The sequence below is a fragment of the Cydia strobilella genome, chromosome 2 (genome assembly GCF_947568885.1).
Source record: "Cydia strobilella chromosome 2, ilCydStro3.1, whole genome shotgun sequence".
Lineage (NCBI taxonomy): Eukaryota > Metazoa > Arthropoda > Insecta > Lepidoptera > Tortricidae > Cydia > Cydia strobilella.
This window is the reverse complement of record NC_086042.1, coordinates 24,986,801-25,004,666: the sequence shown is the minus strand read 5'-3', so window position 1 is coordinate 25,004,666 and position 17,866 is coordinate 24,986,801. Positions and strand designations below refer to the sequence as shown.

General features: G+C 35.8%; 1 protein-coding gene across 3 annotated transcripts in view; it reads right to left on the bottom strand.

The window, feature by feature from the left end:
- Positions 1-851: 851 nt before the first annotated feature.
- LOC134753715 (uncharacterized) overlaps positions 852-17,866 on the bottom strand; it is a 158,274-nt gene continuing 141,259 nt past the window's right edge. For all 3 annotated transcript variants that reach the window (XM_063689655.1, XM_063689658.1, XM_063689662.1), the window contains 9 exons: positions 9,933-9,986; positions 9,333-9,434; positions 9,122-9,193; positions 8,740-8,839; positions 8,374-8,478; positions 8,024-8,148; positions 7,491-7,652; positions 7,108-7,245; positions 852-6,415 (listed from right to left, as the gene is read on the bottom strand). In XM_063689655.1, the coding sequence (XP_063545725.1) occupies positions 6,245-6,415; positions 7,108-7,245; positions 7,491-7,652; positions 8,024-8,148; positions 8,374-8,478; positions 8,740-8,839; positions 9,122-9,193; positions 9,333-9,434; positions 9,933-9,986 (1,029 nt within the window). In that variant the 3' untranslated portion in view covers positions 852-6,244. The remainder of the gene's footprint in view (positions 6,416-7,107; positions 7,246-7,490; positions 7,653-8,023; positions 8,149-8,373; positions 8,479-8,739; positions 8,840-9,121; positions 9,194-9,332; positions 9,435-9,932; positions 9,987-17,866) is intronic.

Here is a 17,866-nt window from a genome sequence, read left to right as displayed (position 1 = left end):
TCATATATATCGGAGCGGCCAAGGTGCTCACAAATATCTGAACACGCCTCTATTGTTAAGGAGTTTAGTGAGTGTTCATATATTTTTGAGCACCTCGGCCGCTCCGATATATCTGACGGCGACTGTACCTACCTACATTAGGACATTCGACAAGTAAGTACTCGTAAATGTTATTTTTCTAGTCATTTCATCACTTAGCTAAAATTATCATAATATAGACATATGTTCTAAGTAGATTAATAAGATCTGCCGCATGGAAATAAATGTACTTTCTCTCAATATTGCCTATGGATACTACGAATGGAGTAAATATTTAAAAATACGTATGGTTTCATTTATAAATTCATACCTTTCCCTACATTCGCTCAGTATTTAATTTCTTAACAACCCAGGAATCGTTACCGGTACCTATAACTTAAAATCAAAATATCACGTAGCATTTGAAATATTTCTTTGATATTGTAAAATGGTATTTTTTCCATATAAAGTTTATAATTTAATGTAAGGATACAAGATATATACAGTGGTACTACGTAAACGAAATTAATAACTAGCTTAAATCTAAAATAGGCCCTTGAGGCATTGTACCAAGGATGCTGGCGGCATTTCCCCGCTGTATCATGGTATTTAGGTAAGGACAATGAGATCAGATTATCCTAAATGAAATGGAAAAATATACATAAACAACCGGTACCGAAATTGAATACCGGTTAATTTGTATGAAAAATATGACGGTATTCGATCCCTGCAAAGTTGTAACAATGTTTGCATTAACTCAACCTATGAAAAGTAATCAACCAGTGCGTGATTATTTTAAATTGGACATAAAATAGGTAGGAAGAAAATACCGATGAAAAAAGCGCACAATTTATTACATAATCACTATTTCATACAATTTCCAGTGTACATTGTTTAGGTATATATATTTAAAAGTTCAACGGTATAATTGTAAGAAATACATTCATAAATTTTAAAATTACAGCCACTAAAATGGCTGGGAAAAGTGAAACATCTAATAATAAATGTATTGTTCTTTTTGATCTAATAATCTATACTATATTAATTTAACTTAAACTAGTATGAACAAGGCTTTGTTATATAATTTAATTGAAGGATAAGAAACATCTACGATGAAATTTTAAGGTTCTACTTACAAAGGCTTAAATCTAAATCCCGAATGGCAGATACAGGTATATCTCGAGACTCCTATTACACTTAAACCTTCGCCATTCGCTTGGTTAGGATTGCTTAGAACATTATGACTAAAAATTAAATATTTTAAACTTGTATCACAAACGGCTAAATTCATAAATTATCGCCTTGTACTAATATTGCAAAATCATTACAATTTTTAGCAGGTGTTGACTTTTGTTACACATTTTTAATTAAAGAGAACGCCTGCTGGAATATAATAGCAAAAGTTTTTCTGTCTACTTTGAGACAAGTAATAAGGCGCTGCAGTAGTTAGTACCATTCTACGTTACTACCACAGAATGGTTACTACATATAACATTGAAAAAAAAAAACAGTACTGTGGATTGACGTTGTGGTTACAAACCATTAGGTACCTATACAAAGGCGCCTATAATATGTTATTAAAAACAACGGGTGCAATTCGTAAGATTAATTTACTTAACTCAAATATTTACACAAAAATTCTCAATCAAAAGGATACTTATTGTCAGTTGTCAATAAGGCGCTATTTCCATATAGCTTTAATTGAATATCAACCTTATTGACAAGCGACAATGTGGTACCTTTTGGTTGAAAATGTCACAAATGGGACTTAAGAAGTGCCATTAGGGATCGCAGGCATTTACGTATTCCTATTAACTTCAAACAATATCACAAGATATAGTTTTTCTACTAGAATTTGCTAATATAATAATTAAAATTGTAAATTTCACATTGAATGCAGAAAAGTAGTCTGTCTACATAAAAGGTTTGCTTTACTTATCACATGGTAGTGGTCTAAGCTAACTTTGCACCGATTTGAATAGAACAAAACGAAGGATATTCATTACAAACGACATCCATAGAAATTTGACATTAATGATAACATTGCACACTTTTGGGGTCATCCATTAATTACGTCACATGAATTTCTAGGTTTTTTGACCCCTCACCCTCCTTGTCAGACTTGGTCACATTTGTCAAACCCAGGTGTGACGTTACATTTTTTCAACGAAATCGTCAAATCGAATGAGGTAGGTACATATAAGTAATATTTTATTTTGAAAAATGAAATATTAGTAATTTTCTAACCCAAAACTGATTAAGTGATTAGCTGATTAGGAAAAAAAATTAAACAAATAAAAACGATAATTGCTCCAATAACCTTTTATTTAACTGTACAGCGAATATATATAATAAATAATAATTTAAATAACTTTTCGATTACGTACTGATGAAGTTAGTGACGTCACAAAGTTTGTGACTCCCTCCTCCCCCATGTCACAAAATGTGACATTTACTTGATCCCCTCCCTCCCCCTAATCGTGTGATGTAATTAATGGATGACCCTTTTTTATTGGAAATGCCATGCAGTTAGTTTGCTCCAACTCTATATTAATAATGTCACAAAAATCAAAAAGAGCGTGTGAAATATTCAGTTTTTTTATGGGATTGAGGATACCTCTCATACACTTTAAATTGGATCATACAAATAGTTACGTATATTTTACATATAATAATACTTCACTATGCGGTATAAACTCATAACTGTAAAGGATTAAAATTTGGCCACCGTTTTTTTCTGCGACCGAACATCGATGCAAACGCTCAATGATTTTGTTTTCACTGTGCATGAACTACAACGATATCTCATACCCGTCTTAGAATAAATATGTTAGGTTTAAAATTTAGGGAAAATAGGTGAAAACTTATGCAGCTTTATACATCCCCTTAGATATATGACTGTCATTGTTAAAGAAACATTGATGGTAATAGTTTTTATTTCAGTCCTATAACAAACTTCAACACTACAATTTCTACACAAAGTAACTAAGTTAAAGTGACCATAATTAATCTACGATGGGCATGAACTATCATATACAATTTAATTCTACACTTATAAGAGACTTTTTACACTTTACAATGATTTAGAATTATGCTACGCAACATTTACAGTTTTTAACTGGTTATTTTAATAATACGGGTGACAACCAGCCTTCCGTGACTATCAACGGAGTGTGCCCTCGAATTACGGTTTCAAAGTCTTAATAAAAATAAACTAAAAATGCCAAAATATAAACAATGATCTTAATGCTTATAGGTGCGTAACGCTCGCCTATATTTAAGGATATTTGAGTTAAATATTTTGTAAATCAATATGGGTTCATAATTTGAGTTACAAAGAATTAAAAAAATATACGGTGTGGAAATGATCAAACAGCACGACAAGCGTACTACGTAGGCGAACAACACACGAACGCGAAGCGAAGCGATGCGGCGCGGGGTGAATCAATCCTTTGATACCTCTATAAGTGTCCTACGTGGGCGATCTCGGAGAAATTCGGGCGGGCGTAAGACGCTGCGTAACGTAGGTACGAAGTTGCGTCCTTCCAAAATAAATATTTATTTACCTAATATGAGGTTAGTAGTGGTCGAGGCTAGTCGAACCTATAGCATAAACATAAATGATAAATAAAACGGTATTCGAGGAGTCTTAAGTACAACTGGAAATACCAGGGTCGAGTTTTAATACAAGCCTTATAAACCCTGATTTCTTCGATGACGGTCTTGGCAAGGCTTAGCGATTACCACGCGATGGCTAAAAATGGTGACGAATATACATAATAGTCAGTTGGCACAGTTTCTACAGAATAATACATCGTATTAGATAAAACATCTCACCACACCAGAATTAGACCTTTGCAATACTTTCTGCTGAAAGGGTGTTAGATGTAGTCGATTAAAAAGGATTAATTATTAACGTAACTTGAAAAATGCAGTATTTATGTTACCCATATGTAATTATGTAATTGCGACATAGCTACATATAGTGTTGGAGGGTGACACTTACATATAAGTAGGTATAGTTCGTCTAGTTAGAAGTAATTAAAATAGTAAGGATTCAGCTAAAAAGATTTACATTTATGTACTTTTTACAAAACTCAAAATTATACAGTAAAAAAAGTTTTGCTTCGCGACTTTACATACTAAATATATTGTTATTTATAAATAGCTATAATTTATATTTTCTAGCACTCTAGCAATGAATTGCCTTATAGCTTAGTATGAAAAGGCGTCTCCTTTTCTACATAGGTGTGGACTAGAGGTTTCGTACTTTGAATATTTTACAAGCTAACATATTTTTCAATGAAATTATTGATTCTTGTAATCGTAGATGAGTAATTTTAATGCTACCATTTTAATTTTACTATCCTAAATTTAAGATAAAATAAATGTTCAGTTATTAAATTAAATTAAATAATCATTTATTTCAGATCTTTACAATGTATAGATTTTGTTAGTTTGTCTAAGCCACAATGAAACTAAATTATGTTTGAACAAATATACATTCTATTGTGTTCCATCCATGATTAAAAGAACCATAAATCTAAAAGGTCGATAACAAAATCTAAATATTAATACTGAAATGACGCAGCTACAACCAAGGGTCATTTCGGCCTGTCTTAGAATTAAACTTAGATTAACTCAGATTTCAAATTTGTACTCAAAATACTGATTCTCTAATATATCTACATACAAAAACATGTTTAATGATACACAGGCAGAATTAGAAAAACTGCATAAATGTAATTAATTACTTAGTTTTTTCAGTTGATTATTAAGTCCCACTTTACTCAATAGGTTTTTAAACTTTGGTAAGTAGTAATGAAGTAAATAATACCTATAAATTCTGCGAACAGTTCAAAAATATTTATTTTCTGCAATTGGGTTTGCTTAAAGCAAGTTTTTTAGAAGTAGTTGAAAACCAGAACAAGTGCATCATGCATGTATCACAAAACGAGCAATAATTCTATAGCAGTTAACTGTGACATAAATATTGGTTTACTTTTAAAACTTCATGGGTTGTTACAATTTCACATAACAGCTATGAAGGCCTGATTTGTCAATTTTTTTTTAAATAAAACGTTCAATCTAAATCAGCAGTTATGTCTTGAAGAATCGGTAGGTATTATGAGTGTTTTATAGTCAAAACCTATTGAAAGAAATCATCTTTTAGTTAAACTCAATGAAATCTAACATGGATCGGTCAAACTTGATAAGAGCTGACCTGACATTTTTATAATCTTTAAATTTTGTCATAGGCATTCAACGTATCAATCGGTAAAAATAGAAAAATATAATAACAATGAATGTTTTTTTTATTGTTTTGAAAAAAATAAAATTTAATGGATAAAAAAGAATGATTTACCTTCCTTCAATAAGTTTCAAACTATCCACATAAATGCCTTTACAATATAATTACAACAGCGTATTGTCAATCCACTTTTGAAGTTACACTCAAGACAACCACTCAGTATTTCATCTTTGCTTTTTCTAATATTAAAATGTAACGAGCTAAAGGATTGCCAAAAATTTAATAATGTGTCCTAATATATTGTCATAGCGACATTTGGTAACTGTGAACTTTACTAATACGTAGATAACTTATAAAAAATAAATAAGTAAAAGATAGTCTAACAAAACAATTTTCTCAGTAGAAACATGCGGCAAATTTCAAAGAGGGTTCGCTCTCCCATAAAAACGTTTTCTACTGAGCATTTTGTTTTGGCTATAAAATTATAAATTGACTTTAGGACAATTAAAATAATGTCAACCAGTGTTCTTTGCTGGTTTTGGCAACCCTAAAGTCTAAACGCAAGAGTACTATTACGATATTGCCCCACCTATACACATTACACATCCTTTTCTATATCATTTACATAACCGTAGTCGGTACTTTCAGATATTTAGAAGAATAAACAGTCAAACTACTACTATACTATAGATTCGGAAAATCATATGATATCAGCCCAATAATCCAGTCGCTAACTTTCATTACAGTTCGTTCGCGATGCAGTAAGATCCGCCGTCCGCGTTGTCCGCCGGCCTAGCCCCGCCCGTAAGCAACCAAATCGTTCCTAATTAGAAAATCAAGTTCACAGTTACCAGTTGAAGGCATACTTTCTAAAAACGATTGATTGGTTACGAGCATCAATTAAAATACAGTTCACATCGTTTAAATACCTAAAAGTACAAACTAGATGGCGGTAACCGCGCCACTGTCAACTTATTATCTAACAATCTTGAACCTCTTGACTTTGATCTGGGTCTTGTTGGAGCAGAGCTTCAGCGCAGTGGCCGCCGCCACGTAGTCGCCTTTGGACACATCCTTGCCTTCCACGGAGACGAGGAAGTCACCTTTCTGGAGACGGCCGTCTAGGTCCGCGGGGGAGCCGGGTAGCTGCAACAAACGTTTGTAGTATTTTTTAATGTAACGATGGTGGAAAGCAAGAGTTTCAGTATCTGAGCAAAGTACATATTATACGATTTACTCAAGGCTATCTACATATTCTCAAAATAAGTAGCAGTTATTATCCAAACCAGAATGAACTTCACTTGAGCGAGATAAAATTTTGATATACTTTATCCCCAATAAAAAAAAAACATTGAATGCGTTTCCTAAATTGAACAAAGGTCCCTTTAACTCTTTTCGTCCTGGTGGTCATCTATACTAACTACGAGTACCTATTTACATACAATCCCTTAACAATTGACCCTTAAAAATAAAAACTAGTGTTTTGCCTTATTTTATTCATAAGCATTATATGATCTCTGCATAAGCCATCATCTACTGCAAAAATTACGCTTTTACGATAAACAAAAATTTGAGACAAAAAAGGGTTAAAGTCCATCCTCTTAAAGGCTAACCCATTAAAATCTTATATAGTTTCTCCCTTCTCTAATCTATCAAGATAATGACAATCGTTTTTTCTTAAATATTTATGAAATAAAATTTATGTATATTAGAAAGATAAAATTTATCAGAGGTAAGTTAGGTGAGTTTTGTTATTAGGGGTTTTTAAAAATATTTTTAAAAAACGAGCACAGATCAAATTCCCTTAATTTAACAACTTATTTTAAGAAGAAGCTTACCAAATCCCCGAGATAAACGCCCGTGCCCTCCACCGGTGCGATGCAAGTCAGGCCGAGAGTCTTGCCTGCTTTGCGCGTCAGTTCCACCTCGACTTCTGTGTAGGGGATGGGGTCTGGACGGAATACTGTCAGCTTCATCTGGAATATATATATAACCAAACTTTAATTGACTCCTTTATAATAAATGTTGCGCTGGTTTCGGCACCACGTCGATAAAACATTCATTTTAAGGAAATATGAAAGGATAACACGACACGAACGTCGAAAATAAACGCCTAACTTGACTTAGACTAGACTTAAATAAACAACAACAGTATTTCTACCACATTAACTTCGTCAAGTCAAGTTTAAATTAATTAGGATTAAAAGGTAGAATTGTTAACCTTAGGCGCTCGCTGCTTGATGCTCATGGCGATTCGTTCGTAGGTCATCTCTTTGGTGATGTGGATGCCGTTGCACTCCACAATCTGGTCTCCGACCTTCAACCGCCCATCCTTCGCTATCGCGCCCTTCTTATAAATGTCTAGGATCACTGCTGCTGCGCCCTGAGGAAACGTGAAACGTGTTTTGAATCATTAGTTTTCTGCATCAAAGCCATATTTCAGTTCGAAAACCGGTAAGTGGTATAAAGTGGTCAAAAATGAACATAAAAGATTTATGTATAAACACATAGAAACACAAACAGACACCAGCAGATAAATTAAATAAAAGCTTGTGTAATTTAGGAAGCAGCAAAAACATCTTGTTTCATCGTGGTTCAAGGATCTTTCGAATTTGCACGAATGCCGTTTGGATTTAAAACTGCACTTGTGAAGTGGAACAAATAAATGAAGCTGTCCCGGGTAGATTTTTTGGTTTCAGATCCCTATCTGCCTAGATTCGGTTGTGTGTCTGTATGAGCCCTAAAATAACTTACATTAATTAAAGTATCACTGCCACCAAGTAGGACGACGCCAAGAATCTCGTTGGCTGAGTTAATTTCGATGACCGTGTCGTGATTCGGAATGGGGTGACACGTTGCGGGGTCGGGGGGAGGTTCCGCTGCGAAAAATTAAAAATAAATAAAGATTTTTTTTTGTGTGCTAATACCAACAGTTGTGTGCCTAATAACGGCACAGCATGGTAAAGGACTCTGAGGCATTAGAAAAAAATTGAAAATAAGTCCTTAAAGGAAAAGCGCAGCATTTATATTTTTATAACATGAAGTCAGCAGCAGCAGTCCCACTTAAGTTTGTATTTATAACTAAAAGTATTTGTTGGCTGTACCTTTGACCGGAGAAGGTGCTGGCCTCGGTGTGGTAGGACGGGACGCGCCTGCCTTGCCAGCGTCCGGGGTTTGGTTCCTGCTAGCTGGTCGTGACGTCGCGTTGGCTGTGAATAGAGTTTACAATAGGTTAGGTTAGACAAGACTAGTTTTACTTTAAAATTTTAACTGGATACTTAGGCTTCAATGTGCCACTGGTGTGTTAAGGTTACATTGTTTGAAAACATGGCTTTGACATTAAATAATTTCCAGCAACGTCTTACTACAGACCTTGCGCTCAACTCATTCGTAGTAACTATGATTCTTATGACAGTAGCCGAACAAAGTCTGGACGAGACATAAAAAAATATCAAAACAGGTCTTCTTACCAGCTGAGCCACTGGCGTCATCAGTCTTGTCATCCTTCTGGTTGGGACTGCACACAGTGAGTACCACGACTCCCTCAGTGTGCTTCAACTTTGCTGCCGCCTGGAAAAATACGAGACTCCTGAAAAACTCTCTTACAGACAAGTGAACGAGTATCAAGAATAAAAAGGCATCTAATGCATCTATACGGCACATATATGGTACAGTAAGTTTGGCAATCAATTTATTATAATTATAACCAATTTCGGTAGCTCCATCTTGTTGTTGTTGTTGTTGTCTTGTTGTTGTTGTTCTGTTTGTTGTTGTATTGTGTTGTTGTTGTTGTATTCTGATTGTTATGTATAATTACAACAACCAGATATATTATATTGGTATTATACTTACTGCATCGTAACTGCAAGTTAATAAGGAATCTCTGTTCACAGCCAATATCATGTCTCCTATTTGAAGACCGCCCTGAAAACACATAAACATTGCTTTAAAAAAAATCTTTTTTTATGTACGTAAGGCCGAAAACAGCATTTATCTCCACTACAACACTAGTTTTAAGGCTCTCATCCAAATATTATGACAATGAATTACAATTGATAGTCACCTGTTCGGCAGCGCTTCCTTCTTGTAGATCGGAGACGAAGATTCCTCGGCCGGCTTCCGTATGCCGACCCTCGATGATCATAATGCCCAGGCCCGAGGGACCCTGAAAAAGAACATCATGATGATCAACTACCCCAGTTAACTTTCTACGAAAGCGGGCAGTCCTGTGTTCGATATCGGGATTTCTGATAATAATTGAAAACAGAACGCCTTGACTTGGTGTGCATTTACAAGGAATTCAAGGCCTGAAGCCTAGCGTTTAAGGCATATGGATTGATTGATGAGGCCTTAGATTAGATTGCCTTAGAACAGAACCACGCCATTGTGTCGCCAAAGCGATATTTTTAATAATTGGTAAGTGTTTTCTGTTAGTTATCATACAAAGGCTATGAGCCTTCGATGCTCGAATATTAGATATTTTATTTATTTAGTTTTCTCCTTGTGGACGAGATCACTGCTTGACTAGACGCGCACATATATGTAGTTTATAAAGCGTTATCAGTGAAGCGTCACATGCAATCAGACGTCAGAACTGACCGCTAGAAGATCAAAGCAAGTGGAAGAGGCGCCCTCTGTTGGTTTTATGTAAAAGTGACCTTACCTTTTTGATGGTGATGTCGCGGACGCCTTTGTAAGCAGCATACTTGTCTTCCGACTGGAAATAAAGAAAAAAATTGTTTGTAATATTTTTCTATAATAAATGCGACTGCCGGATCACCATGGTAGACTAGCGTCAGTCTAATGCTCTGTACCGACATTCATGTGACAAAGTGTGGAAGTGCCAGAATTTATAGTCATGTTTTAGTAGAAATGTGACGTTTATGGTGCCAGTACACTTTGTCGCTGCAAATTCTGTGCTGATTAGCTTACTCCGACTCTAACACTGTATTTATACCTACGAGTATAACACCTTTTACCACGCTGACTTGTTCGTGTTAATTTAATGTTATGTATATCTTTATGTCGCATCATTTCTCTGTATAACTTTTCTAATTTATCATGTGTCAATTACATATAATTAATTTATTAATTTGTTTGTGCCTCTGGCGGTTGAAACGGCTGGCTGTTGGTGCTCAGTGGCTCGAGAGTTTTTCAAGGGGGTTGGGAACCGTTTGCGGAATAAGGGCCTGGATCCCCGCTCCGGGTCATTCTTGGTGCAGAGGTCATCCATTGCGGTTCAGCGCGGTAATGCGGCGAGCGTTTTGGGCACCTTTGCGCCGGGGATGACGCGGGGTGGGATTTTTGACTGACTGTTGCTTACTACTTTGTGTTTTGTTTTGTATTTCTGTTTGTTTTTTTTTATTATATTAATTTCCGTTTATTTGATGTTTCTTTTCTTTTGGCTTGTTGCTTATTACATTAAGTGATTCTTCTCACTCAATGGTCTCATCGGAAGATCAGCGCTGGAAGTCGCCAGCAAGATACTGAGATGAGATGAGGCCATTAATTATGAAGCACTTTCTTTTTGTATTTGATTTCGTTTGTGTTTACGAATAAAAATATTATTATTCAATTTATATTCTAAATAGCAGAAAGTTTTCAATCGAAACATCGAAACATAATATAGAAGTATAAAATATTTGTAAAGGCAAACTTAACGAATCGTTATTTTTTATGTAAGATTTCAATCTCGTCTAATTTAGGAGGACTCAAAGGTCAATCGACAAAGGTAAGACTGACTCCCGTGACATTTAGGTAGGTTAAATTAAAAATCTGATTACAACCTACGCAGTTCGAACATAAACATCCATTTAGCTCCTAGGAGGATATAACCAAACGGAGCCGTCACGTCTGTAATTTGCTGTACAAAAAAGTCTACCCATTTTTGCCGGGGAGGGGAACGTCAAATGTATACGTAACTTCAAAATAGCCATGTCAGATAAACATCAGTACATTGTGTATGACCATTGGCCGACTATTTTCGACAGAGGGGAATGCCTGTTAATGACTAAGCCGTTTGGCTATATCCTCCTAGTTTAGCTCTGATTAAATACTGCTTCCGTTTTTCAAGTAAAAACTATTTGCGGATAATTTTACCCTGTGTCGATTACTAACTAGTTCATTTTAAAAGACCTCTTGCTATAGGTAGATTGGTAATCATTTCGCATACCTCAAAAGTAATTACAATAAATATGCAAGAGTCGAAAGTTGCCCATAAAAGTTTCGCCATCAAACTTTTGAAGCTCTAAGAGCGCCAAAAAATCTCGGGTGAAATTGATGACTTTTTAAATGTGACTATAATATTAAACTTATAGCCATATACTTGAAATATGTATTTAAAGAAAACCAAACAAAGAACTATAAGTATTTGTAACATTTTTTAATAAATAAAAAAATCTAATTCGATACCGCCATTGTTAATGTAGTCAAGGGCATAAATATATATATACATTCCCAAAGTTTTAAAAATATGTGTACGCTCTTACATCTTAGACAATAAAGTCGTGTTCACATATTTTTGAGCCATTTGTCTGGACAGATATTTTTGCCTTCGACTGTACCTACAGAAATTCCCGCTGCTCTACGAATATTTATGTAATATACATATTATATAACTATTTATACATTTTATACCCTTGGAAACGTCATACTTACGAACGTTAACAAGATCCACTATGCTAACAAACGCTAACTTAGTAACAAAACAACAAAACCAGAAGACCATAATATATCACAAACATTGTACACCTTCACTTTTGGTGTTAAGGTGTTTATTACCATAAATCACGCTCCTGTTTAGTGAACTACTATTTACACCTCGCTAAATAACTCGCTAACGTAGGTATTGATGGAAATTACTCACACGCAAAAATACTAACATACAGTAACAGTGGTAACGCGCTCAATAATATCTTGATACAGACTCTACTTTCATGATGGTGTCAAACTATTTTAGTATAAGCACTAGCAATATTTATATTTTTGCAAAAAATTACAAAAGTACTGTCAGCACCAGAGTATTGGTAGGAACTCGTAACCATATAATAAAACGCGTTCCTAAATATTTACCTGCTTTAGCTGTTAATATATATAGAATAGAATAGAATAGAAATAATTTATATGACTGTTGTTTTCCTATAGATATTGGAAAACAATGTACCTACTGAACAGATTTGTATTTCAATGTACATACATACGTCATACATACATACCTATACACTAGGGGGGTCCTTATCTCGTCGAAGTTAATTATTTTTACGGGGCACCCGCTTCATATAATGTAAAAAAAAAAAAACAAAGTGCGGTAGCGACCCCTAAAATGTATTTAAAAATGTTGAAAAATTGCATTGTTTTTTAGTGCGTTATATTAATCGGGTTCCCGATAATATAATTTCGACGAAATAAGGACAACCTACATACACGTCCTTAATCTCTCGTCTCATTATAATAGTCGTCGAAAGAGGATGCTGATAAGTGTAGTATTTTTTTTAAATAAACCACCATCCGGATTAGATTAGCAATTGTTTTAATAAACTTAAAAAAAAATATAATGTTACGGTTACTAACCTAGTACATATCTAGAGTATATTTTTCTACAGGACACCCGCTCAATATAATATCTACCGACTACTACAAGTTAAGCTTTTATAAGAAAGAGGTAATATATCTTCCACAATGATTTTGAACTTTATTTCCAAGTTAATAGTTTCTGTTATGCAATATTTTATATCTGGTCAGCATGAAAACGAGTAGCAGTATAATACAGGGTGTCCTTAGCCATTGGACAAAGCCGAAATGTGCATAATGCATTAGGGTATTTAGAATCAGTATACCAAGTATCATAACAACCGGTGTAGCGGTTACGAAGAAATGAACAAATTACGATTTTTTACTCTGGAGCAGCCTGAGGTAATAAATAGTATGAAACCTTTTTCGACCTTATTGATTATCTTTTTTATTTATGACATTAATAAGATTCTGACTTTTGACAAATGTCATCATTGCCGCAAATTTTCGAACAAGTTGTCAAAAATACTGCCAATGATTAATACAGTATGTTTCTTTTTGTTGTCGATCATTGGAATTAAGTTTTGTTTGAAAATTTATTCTTTTATCTTTTGTTCTAATTAAAAAAAACATTAACGTTAGAGCATTCCTGAGAAGTAACCCTACGTGGGATTTCAGGGTTTGTCCAATGGCTAAGGGGTGACCTTAGCCATTGGACATATAATATATGAATAATATGTATGTATGTATAGCCATAAAACACCCCAATACCCAACGTGGTCTGTCCTACCCTAACCCTTGTTTTTTTGCTTCATGATAGCCTATTTACTATATGAAAGCAATTTTAAGATATTCTATATTTATGGCAAGCAGACGGTCTCGTGCCGTTTGCACACCTGAACAGCCACCTGTATAAATGTTTGTCTGTCTGTGGGGCTTGAGCACACAAACAGCATGCGCGGGACTTACAAATATGGCGATACGTTTTCTATCATGTGGGGACGCGATTCCGTTTTGTAATTTTCTAGTGTCATCAATGTCATCATTATCTCATCAACCACTTTTGAATTTTTGATATTAATTCGACATGTCTTTATGACCTCTAGTAGCACCACGATTATATATGATCAATGATCATATTGTGGCTATTGTAAATATTGACGAATTTAATGTTAAAGTACTTAAAAACCAGTTTAACTTAACTGCGTTACTGTTAAGTACAAGATTGTTGGTTTCATAAGAAGGCATTTTAAAGAAACAATAACAGTTATTTAAATTGGCATAAAAATTAGTGGTATCGACTTTTACACGTGCTTAAGTCAAGTTAAATATTGTCACAACTGAAAGACGAAAGCGAATGCATGCAACTCATTTTTGCGAATAAATCTGCACGAACACGAACAGACAAATATCAAGCTTGAACTTTGGTCTCGAAAATATGGCAACCCTGTCTTTTAAATAGAGTTATTGATTGTACAAAAACCGGACAAGTGCGAGTCGGACGCGCCCACCGAGGGTTCCGTAGGTACTTTAAACGGGACCCTATTACTAAGACTGCTGTCCGTCTGTCTGTCACCAGGCTGTATCTCATGAACCGTGATAGCTAGACAGTTGAAATTTTCACAGATGATGTATTTCTGTTGCCGCTATAACAACGAATACTAAAAAACCGGCCAAGTGCAAGTCGGACTCGCGCACCGAGGGTTCCGTACTTTTTAGTATTTGTTGTTATAGCGGCAACATAAATACATCACTCATCAGCCTGGTGACAGACAGACAGTGGAGTCTTAGTAATAGGGTCCCGTTTTTACCCTTTGGGTATTAAACCCTAATAAGATATGACGTCTAAGAAAATACCGTATCCCGAGATTGACAGTCGAATACCATCGGACCATCGGTCGGACCATATTTTGTGGTACCTACCTAACCGAAGTGGAGAAAAAACTTAGACCTAATGGAACGGTCGATATCGCAATAGTCCATTAGATGCGTTATCCGTTAAAATATCCTTATCAATGTAATCTCACACGAATCCTCGATATATTTGCTTTGTAATATAGTATAGTGGTTAATCCTGTACAGGTCGATTCACGAAAGCTGGCACGAATGGAATGAAAGAAACTTTCATTGTATGAGTGACACCTGTATCGGTATACAATCAGAGCCACCATTTTAAGTATTGGTTAAGGCGGTACCCTGAGCCAGAAGGCGAAAAATCTCCTTATATGATCATGTTTTTCTAAGAGGCGTTGATATTCATAGACGTGGAATAAATATATGTAGTTCTTGACTATATTATCTTTAACAACATAGCTTTCGATACACGAATTATGACACTTCGCTCGATACAATTAATTCCCAAAGTAACCTCTAACTCGGACTTTTAATCCTACTTTACTCGGTTATTTATTATGTGATACTATAAACAAAAAAAGAAGAAAAAACAATCTTAACATAAATAATAACTTCATAGCTTTAGAATTTCGATATTGTAAGGTAACGTTTTTAAAATAAATAAAAACCGACAAAATTCGATCAAAATTGACACTTGGCGCGTATGTTCTTTCCCGTTCTTTCTTGCGAAATGTGACAAAGACAGTGGCAAACCGATGGAACGGCCTTAATGTGATACACACATAAATATTTTCATTCACTCATTCATGCCATTCGTGCCAGCTCTTGTGAAACCAACTGTAGCTGGATTAAGATACGCAATATGATTTTAACTCTGCAGGTTGAGGAGTCGAAAGCTTTGTAGGGTACGTATGTGGCGCCAAAGAGTACCTACAACCTACAAGCTGAGTGGACAGAGCTGAGGCTAAAAAGATCTTAGCTTTGTTTTAGACTACCAGCAGCGCATCTCACACGCGAGCAACATCAAACCACCATCAAACTGATGTGGAATTTTTAAGGGTCCCCGGCAAGCTCGGTTCTCCATACAAACGTAGTTCCGCTCTCATTTTAAAACGAGTAGCTAGTTTGCTCTGAAACTTTGTACTTACAAAAGGATGAGGTATATCTATGTCCGTAATTAGTTTATGTAGCTTCAGATATCATAGTTAAAAAAATACAGCGAATTTAAACTTTTCATACAAAACTTGTTTTTGCTCTAATTCGTTTGTTTTATAAACAACCTAGATATACCTCATGTCACTGTATGTGCAAAGTTTCATTACAATCCAGCACGTAGTTTTAAAATGAGAACGGAACTTCATTTGTATGGGAAGGTGCAATTCGGCCGAGCTTGCTGGGAACTCTAAAGGTTCGATTAGGCCCCGTGCGCGGGCTGAGGCGTCGATCAGGCGCGCTTTACGCGCCGCCAGACATATTTGTGTTTGTAATTGAGAAATCACTTCGTCGAACATCTGTATCGAGATACATCCCATTCTGTTTTAGCTCGCAGATTGATGACTTCCGCAAACATAGGGTGTTCAATTATTGTTATAATTTTTGTTTGGTGTAGATGGTTTTGGTAAAGAGATAAAGATTTATTTTTCAAGTACCTAGGCATATTACAATGCGCTAATGAACGTCAAATAAAGCTACGCCCATGCTAAGCTAGCTATGGGAATGAATACTACGTCAAATTAGTCAGTTACACTTCTCGGATAGCCTAAATATTCAAGCTCTACTGCGTGCGTACGCGGCGACATACAAATTACAATATATCGACATATAAAATAACATTACAATTGAGTTTATAAGTTAACTAGAAAATAAAGACGGTCAATATCGAACGTAACAAGGGATTCGGAAATAGGTACGTACAAGGTTGATCGCATTATAAATTCATAAACAGCTTGCCTCGGTAGCGGCGCTCAAAATAACTATACAAATACTAAAGTATAGGCGTGATTATATTTTTACGTTTCAAATTTTTTTTTATGAAATAGGAGGCAAACGAGCAGACGGATCACCTGATGGTAAGCGATTACCGCCGCCCATGGACACCCGCAACACCAGAGGGGTTGTAAGTGCGTTGCCGGCCTTTAAGATGGGAGTACGCTCTTTGACGCTATCCACCAGTTTGACGCGTATAAGTCATTGAACTACTATTACTAACGTATAGAACCGGCACAGAGAACCAGTACTTTACGCCATGAGTTGCTGCCGTTTTGGTATCAAACTATAGAAGCGGAGCGTGAATCTCGCGACCTAAATGCGTAAGCGCCATGAATTTTACGGCACTTACGACTTTTGGGTCGCGTGGTACGGGGTGTGATTTCAACAATTTCGTTTGGTATGTCGTCTCTATAGTAATAAATAATAACTCAGTGGTATAAGTAGTGACGGAATATATGTACACGAAGCTCTCAATACATTTTTGAAAAACGGTCCATACTGCCCGGACTGACTCTTGTCTGACACATCATGTCACTAAAAGTTATCCCTTCTCCATAAATATACCCCGTCCATAGCTTTGAACAGTAAAGAATACACCCTTTCCCGCTATAAACAGAAAGTTTTGATTGGTCACTAAAAGTTTTGATTGGCTAAAATAAAATTCTAGCCAATCCAGCCAGTCGCTCGCGGCACAATTTCCGTGGGGTAATTTTTGAGTTCTAGCACAGAATAAGACTAGTATTATCATACAGAACGGCCACGCACCGCCCTGCCCCGACTCGAGTTACCTCGCCCCGCGACACCAGATTGACGAGGTTTTGGCGAACACTCAGTTCGGTTTTTAAGCAACTTACACAATGACGCATGACGCGTGTACAGCCGGGCTAGCACATGATTGGCCCGTGAGTATCTCGCCGCGACATAGATTACCTATTCCTCTTTAAATTATACAGTTAGTAAAAGACGGGTAGTCTATCTCACGGCGAGATACTGTCGCGCCAATCATGTGCTCGGCCTACAGACGTGCCGTTCATACATAGAAACGCAAATTATTTTTGATGTATGGCGTGTCCGCCCTGTGGCTCTAGTCCGACTTCTATAACAATTAGTCTAGTTCGATCGGGACAAGTAGGTACTGGAACTATAGGAATACTTAATGATACAAAAAACATGAAAAAAACTTTGAAAGTAAAATTGAAATACGTGTCGCTTAACTTCAAACTTGGGTAGGTAAGTCCATTCGAC